Source organism: Lynx rufus, unplaced genomic scaffold (genome assembly GCF_022079265.1).
Source record: "Lynx rufus isolate CCGP_SWC_20201006 ecotype Redwood Valley unplaced genomic scaffold, mLynRuf1.p SCAF_6, whole genome shotgun sequence".
NCBI lineage: Eukaryota > Metazoa > Chordata > Mammalia > Carnivora > Felidae > Lynx > Lynx rufus.
Genome location: NW_025814878.1, coordinates 145,055,115 through 145,063,102, shown reverse-complemented (window position 1 = coordinate 145,063,102; position 7,988 = coordinate 145,055,115). Strand labels below are relative to the sequence as shown.

Sequence of the window (7,988 nt, the reverse complement as noted above, 5' to 3'; positions counted from 1 at the left end):
TGAGATAGCATGAAGGGGGAGTGGAGCAGAGAGAGAGAGAATCTCAAGCAGGCCTCAACCCCAGCACAGAGCCTGATGTGAGCTTGACCACGGGATCATGACCTGAGCCAAAATCAAGAGTCAGAAACTTAACTGACTGAGCCACCCAGGTGCCACTCTTAGTTAATTTTTTAAATGTTTATTTATTTTGGAGAGAGAGAGACAGAGTGTGAGTGGAGGAGGGGCTGAGAGAGAGAGAGAGAGGGAGACACAGAATCTAAAGCAGGCATCAGGCTCCAAGCTGTCATCACAGAGCCCAACGCAGGGCTTGAACTCAAGAACTGTCAGATCATGACCTGAGCTGAAGACCCAGGCTTAACTCACTGAACCACTCAGGTGCCCCCTTATTTTCTAATAGAAGCTTTCTGGATGTTACTATGGCTGTAGCAGTAAGAAATTGTATTTTTATACTCAGCGATAGGACACTATGGAGGATTACCAATACTCTGTTCAATTGTTAAAAAGTTGGGCTGTTCTGACATCCTCATGTATGTCTAGAGGAGCTCTACCTGTAGCTCACTACTGAATGAGGATGAGCTCATTATTCCTTAGAGTAGAAACTAATGTCTTAAATTACTTTTCACCGAACTGAATGTACCTGTTATTTGTTACTATATAAATCACAGATATTTTCCACTTGTCTGCCACCTTCTCTCCTTTTTAATGTAAAAAATAATGCTACCTAACAACTTTATGTGATTTTACACTGTTATTCATAGTGTGGTAATTTTTATTTTGTTTGGAAATTATGTATAAATATAAGAGAATAGGTAGATGGTAGATACAGATAGATACATAGATACACAGATACTTGGATAGACAGGTATTGATGGAACGTTTTAGGCAGCATGGAGAGAGTGGAGAGCAACAGACATCAGACACACTTTCTTAAAGATTACAAAGTACCATGGGAAGCTGTTAAATTTTTACCAACATCGTACAATTTCTTCTTATAACAATTGCAATAAGTAATATTTATGGAGATATGCTATGTTCCAAGTGTTGTTTTAAGCAGATTTATGATTCAGTTAATCTTGACCCATAGCAGTTTTGTTTTCTTTATTTTCACAATGAGAAGTCTGAGCCCTTCTGGGCTTGGTAGCAAACACCTAAATACCTGAGAGACATGAAGAGAAACTCTCTACCTATGCTTTTAAACTCTCAGCAAGGGGCATCTGGGTGGCTCAGTCGGTTCAGCATCTGACTTTGGCTCAGGTCATGATCTCACAGCCCGTGAGTTCGAGCCCCGTGTCGTGCCCTGTGCTGACAGCCACAGCCTGGAGTCTGCTTCTGCTTCTGTGTCTCCCTCTCTCTCTGCCCCTAGCCCACTTGCATTCTGTCTCTGTCTCTCTCAAAAAATAAACATTAAAAAAATTTTTTAAACTCTCAGCTATACTGGCCCTCTACAGATCCCCTTTTCATGATATAGGATATCAAACAAAAAAAAGATAGGTTGAGAGTATCCCTCTTTAAGCAAGAAACATTCGGAGCTGGACAAAGGAATGAACAGGGTTGCAGAAGTAGAAGTTCAGAAAAGAAGGGTTCCCAGGGCTTCCGATGGGAATGAGTTTAACATGTCAAACTGGGAGGAACCCAGGAGTCCATGTGTCATGTGTATAAAGCAACTTCTGAGATTAGCATGAGGCCTTGTGCAGATCCATGCAAGCATGGATTGGGGTATTTCTTCAATGAAACGGAAAGGGGCTAGCAAATTAAAAGAACATGGATGATGTGACTGATTTTATTGACTCGTGTAACAATGTAAACAAACAAACAAAAAAGTCTGGATGAAAGGAGTGAAGACAGGGGCGCCTGGGTGGCTCAGTCGGTTAAGCGTCCGACTTCAGCTCAGGTCGTGATCTCGCGGTCCGTGAGTTCTAGCCCCGCGTCGGGCTCTGTGCTGACAGCTCAGAACCTGGAGCCTGCTTCTGATTCTGTGTTTCCCTCTCTCTCTGACTCTCCCCCCATTCATGCTCTGTCTCTCTCTGTCTCAAAAATAAATAAACGTTAAAAAAAATTTAAATCTAGAAAATCTAGAAAAGAGATAATCGTGATTTCGATTAGGGTAGTGACTATGGAAGCTTCTTGAAAGTGAGAATATACTTAAAATACAACTTGCATTAAAATTTACCATTTTGGCGATAAGTTAGGTATCGGGATGAGAGACATAAAGATGTCAGGGGTAAAAGGCCATATCTCCTACATGAGAAACCGGGACATCAGTGGTGCTACTCACTAAGATACAAAAGAAGAGAAACACTATTTTCCTCATTCTGACATTAGCAAAATAATTACATTTTATAGGTAAATTTGCTGACCAGAAAAATAATGTGTTCATTATATCAAGCGAACAAGATTGGTAGAGAATCAGAGGGTCACATCACTTTAGAAACAGATCCTTTCAAACTTGCAAATTTACATATGAAAATTTTCAGACCTTGAGTTTAAGAGTAGTATCTCCAAGCTCACCGAGATAAAAATATAATATTAAATCCAACACCATAAAATGATCTACAACAAATACCAGATTACTTGGCTATAATATTTACTTTCACCCATTATTTTTTAATTATTAGCATAAATTCTTTCCCTTTAGTTAAATTATGTGGTCTGTACTGACAATTTCTCCTCCTCCATCTCCTTCTCTTACTCCTCCTGCTCCTCCTCCTCATCCTCATCCCCATCCTCCTTCACCTCCTTCTGCTTTTCTCATTCTAGGATTTGGACACTGAAGGACTATGGGCCAAAACAATCACACTTCTCTGCACGGTTTTATTCTGCTCGGCTTCTCGGACCATCCCAAACTGGAGATGGTCCTATCAGGAGTTGTCACTCTCTTCTACTTCATTACGTGGGTGGGTAACACAGCCATCATCCTTGCATCTCTCCTGGATTCCCATCTCCACACACCGATGTATTTTTTCCTCAGGAACTTATCTTTCCTGGATCTATGTTTCACAACCAGCATCATCCCTCAGATGCTCGTTAACTTGTGGGGACCTGACAAGACCATCAGCTATGTGGGCTGTGTCACTCAACTCTACGTTTATATGTGGTTGGGTTCCACTGAGTGCCTCCTCCTCGCTGTTATGTCCTATGATCGTTTCACAGCTATTTGTAAGCCCCTGCATTATTTGGTAATCATGAACCCACATCTCTGTCTCAAGATGATAATCACAGTCTGGAGCATTAGTTTGGCCAATTCTGTATTATTATGTACACTCACCCTGAATTTGCCTCGATGTGGAAACAACCTTCTGGACCATTTCTTGTGTGAGTTGCCAGCTATGGTCAAGATAGCATGTATAGACACCACAACAGTTGAAATGTCTGTTTTTGCTTTGGGCATTGTCATTGTCCTTACACCACTCGGCCTTATTCTTATATCCTATGGCTACATCGCCAAAGCTGTGCTGAGAATAAAGTCAAAAGAAGGCCAACAAAAAGCAATTAATACCTGTGGATCTCATCTCACTGTCGTGTCCATCTTCTATGGAACTATTATCTACATGTACCTGCAACCAGGTAACAGTGCCTCCAAAGACCAGGGAAAGTTCCTCACCCTCTTTTACACGATCGTCACTCCAAGTCTTAACCCTCTCGTTTATACCCTGCGGAACAAGGACATGAAGAATGCATTGAGGAAGCTGGTGAGAGTTGACTGTGAATCTACAAAATCAAAGAGGGACCAAAAGTCATAGAATCGTATTACCCTGGATAAGACAATGAAAAACATTTTCTAATTGTCTTTCCTTGTTTTATTCAAGTGCAATAAACACACAGTGTTATATTAGTTTTAGGTATACAATGTGATTCAACAATTCTATACATTTATCAATGCTCATCACGTGTACTTTCAATCCCCTTTATCTATTTCACCCATCTCCTCACTCACCTCGCCTCTAGAAATTACTAATTCCCTATACTTAAGAGTCTATTTTTTATCTTTTCTTTGTTTGTTCATTTGCTTTGATGCCTAAATTCCACATATGAGTGAAATCATATGGTCTTTGTCTTTCTCTGACTGACTTATTTCACTTAGCATTACATGCTCTTACTCAATCATGTTATGGTGGATTTTGCAGCAAGATTTTGTTCTTTTCATGGCTGAGTAATATTCCATTGTGTTTATATACCACATCTTGTTTATCCATTCATCTATCAATTGGCACTTTCGTGGCTTCCATATCTTGGCTATTGTGAATAATGATGCAGTAAACAGAGGGTGCCTATATCTTTTCAAATTAGTGTTTTTACTGGAATTACTGGATCATACAGTAATTCTATTTTTAATTTTTCAAGGAAACACCATACTTTTTTCCACAGTGGCTGTGCTAGTTTGCATTCCCACCAACAGTGCATGAGGATAGTAATTCCTCTGACATCAGCTACAGAACATTTTTTGAAGTATGTCTCCTCTGACCAGGGATACAAAAGCAAAATTAAACTATTGAGACTACAGCAACATTAAAAGGGTTTCCACAGCAAAGGAAACAATCAACAAAACAAGAAGGCAAACTAATGAATGGGAGAAGAAATATCCAAATGATATATCCAAAATATATAAAGAATTTACACAACTCAACACCAAAACAAACAATCTGATTTAAAAATGGGCAGAAGGTCACGATCTCACGGTCCGTGAGTTCGAGCCCCGCGTCAGGCTCTGGGCTGATGGCTCAGAGCCTGGAGCCTGTTTCCGATTCTGTGTCTCCCTCTCTCTCTGCCCCTCCCCCGTTCATGCTGTGTCTCTCTCTGTCCCAAAAATAAATAAACGTTGAAAAAAAAAAATTTTAAAAATGGGCAGAGAAGGGGCACCTGGGTGGCGCAGTCAGTTAAGCGTCCGACTTCAGCCAGGTCATGATCTCGCGGTCCGTGAGTTCGAGCCCCGCGTCGGGCTCTGGGCTGATGGCTCAGAGCCTGGAGCCTGCTTCCGATTCTGTGTCTCCCTCTCTCTCTGCCCCTCCCCCGTTCATGCTCTGTCTCTCTCTGTCCCAAAAATAAATAAACGTTGAAAAAAAATTTAAAAAAATAATAAAATAAAATAAAATAAAATAAAATAAAATAAAAATGGGCAGAGAACCTTAATAAGTGTTTTTCCAAAGAAGATAGATAGGCAACACACATGAAAATATGCTCAACATCACTAAGCATCAGAGAAATGCAAATTAAAACCACAATAAGAGATCAGTTTCCACCTGTGAGAATGGCTAAATTCAAAAATTCAAGAAATAACAAGTGTTGGTGAGGATGTGGAGAAAAACAAATATTCATGCACTGTTGGTGAGAATCTGTTTTTAATTTCTACTGAGGCAAGAAATTCCTAGTTCACAGAGACAATTAATAGAATAGTTGCTGTATATAAACGTTCTGTGGATGCAAACAATACTATACCCATCCTACTTAGCTCTTTTATGACTCTAATTATTGGCATATCTTCAGAGAAAAGGGTCATTAGAAATTTTTATTTTTGTTTGTAATATAACACAAAAAGGCTCTAAATATACACTTGAATGCATATTATTTATGCTAAAAACCCATAGGAACGGTTTTATCTAGTTTTTATTTTCTATGATAGTGCTTGCATCTTCAGAAATATAGACCTGAATGGATGATTTCATTTACATTGTGGGGAGCATATAAAATAATGTATAAATAATGATTTTGGACGTCAAATCCCTTGTGATGTCATACAAACATTTATCAGTATCTTGAGTAAAGGGTCTTTGTTATTTATTTCTTCTTTATCATTATACAAGGAAGTAAGAAGAAACAAATTAAAGGATTTAAAAGGTAATAAAACTATTATTCACTACTTATTCATTCATGAAAAATTTACTCCACGACTATCTCAATCTCAATGACTAGCTTGAGATTAGTTGGGATTTGACTTAGACCTATCTATAGAATCATGGAATTTATGTAAATTTTGACAAATGTAGATATGTAAATTTTTATGTAGTGAATTTCAGAAAATGAATAAATCTTTTCACTTCCAATTATCATAATATATTAGTTAGCTTTTTATGGCAAAATGTGATGACTTTTTAATTGAACATTGATATTTTAAGTGATCTGATACCTTTCTCTAAAGACCCCATTATTTAGGGTGCCTGGGTGGTTCAGTCAGTTAAGCAGTTAAGCATCCGACTTCATCTCAGGTCATGATCTCGTGGATTGTGGATTCGAGGCCCACGTTTGGCTGTGTGCTGACATCTCAGAGCCTGGAGCCTGCTTCAGATTCTGTGTCTCCCTCTCTGCCCCTCCCCTGCTTGCACTCTGTCTCTCTATAAAAATTAATTAAACATTTAAAAAATTTTTAAGACCCCATTATTTAATAATTGTAATCAATCACATACATAATAATATTTTCTCCTCTGGGGGCACCTGGGTGGCTCAGTGGTTTGGTATCTGACTTTCATGGTTTGTGGGTTTGGGCCCCACATTGGGCTCTGTGCTGACAGGTCAGAGCCTCTAGCCTGCTTTGAATTCTGTGTCTCCCTCTCTCTCTGCCTCTCCCCTGCTTATGCTCTCTCTGTCTCTCTCACTCTCTCAAAAATAGATAAACATTAATTTTTTTAACTTAAATAATATTTTCTCCTTTGACACTTCATAATTATTGAAATGTGAAGAGGAGGAGTCACTAGATAATTCTTACTTTCCCACTCAGAACAACACAGAAATGCCTCACATAACATATAATGTGACGTAGGAAACTGTCAATGTCCTTTCATCCACACAAGTCTCCTTCACAGATGCCCCCAGAAACAGTTCACTAGCCCACATTAAGTGTCCACAGAGAGAACATAAGTTCTGTGGCCCTGATGTACACAGTCTGGCCACCTCACCCATTACTCTTGTATTTGCAAGGTTTGTTCTTACTCTTGGCAAGAATCTTTAATAACATTAAGAGAAATATTAAGTCATTTGCTAACTTCAATAATAAGTACACCAAAAATAGACTAGCAATGGACTCTTAGGAAAACGTTACATCTTATACCTATGATTGTTTTTACGTGTATGTCTAGTTCTAGGTTTCCTTTGGCTTAAGTTTCATCTGCATTAGGGCCACAAAATACACCAATATTTTAAATAATTAATCTCCCTCTTCTTTCTCTGAAAGAAGTGTATATACTCAGACCATTATGTTAAATTATAATAAATCCTTAAAATATATCGAACCCCTGTAAGATAATCAGTACTTCTATAAGTATTCAGGAAGACACCTCTTCAGGAACTAAGAAATTGGCCAGTGACATTTCCCTCCTCCTCCTCCCCTCAGCATAAACACAGACACACCTATGGGAAACAGCACCACATGGGCTCTGGCTGCCTAACTTGCCTCACCAAGCTACGCCCCCGCTGTGCTCTGGCAGGATGGTCCTTCTCAGACAAGCTTGCCTCATCCCCAATGTGGCAGGCCCATCCCCCAGAATCCCAGCACAAGCCACCACATCTCCTGACCAGAGAGTTCTTTATTTTTTTAATATTTATTTATTTTTGAGAGAGAAACAGAGTGTGAGTGGGGGAGGGTACAGAGAGAGAGGGAGACACATAATCAGAAGCAGGCTCCTGGCTCTGAGCTGTCAGCACAGAGCCCAAAGCAGGGCTCAATCCCATGAACCATGAGATCATGACATGAGCCAAAGTCAGATGCTTAGCCGACTGAGCCACCCAGGCATCCCATAGAGATTCTGCAGGGCCTCAGTTCTCGTGGAGCTGGTGTCAGGTCTCATTTCACAAGAATACCAGAGAACACCTAGTTAAACTCACCACATTCATTCCAGGGACCAAATGCTGCCCATAGAAGGCAAGGAGAGCCTCTGAAAGTGACTGGCCTGAAGGACAGAGCAGCCAAAACACAACAGCAGAGTACATGCAGCACACATTAGAGACACTCCCTGAAGCTTCTACAGACCTCATCTTCATAAGGCCATTACTTTAAGGAG

General features: G+C 39.8%; 1 protein-coding gene across 1 annotated transcript; it reads left to right on the top strand.

Moving 5' to 3' along the window:
* Nucleotides 1–2,777: 2,777 nt before the first annotated feature.
* On the top strand, nt 2,778–3,740 carry LOC124529006 (olfactory receptor 2W1). The gene has a single exon (XM_047102902.1). The coding sequence runs from the start codon at nt 2,778–2,780 to the stop codon at nt 3,738–3,740; it is 963 nt and encodes a 320-aa protein (XP_046958858.1).
* Nucleotides 3,741–7,988: the final 4,248 nt, after the last annotated feature.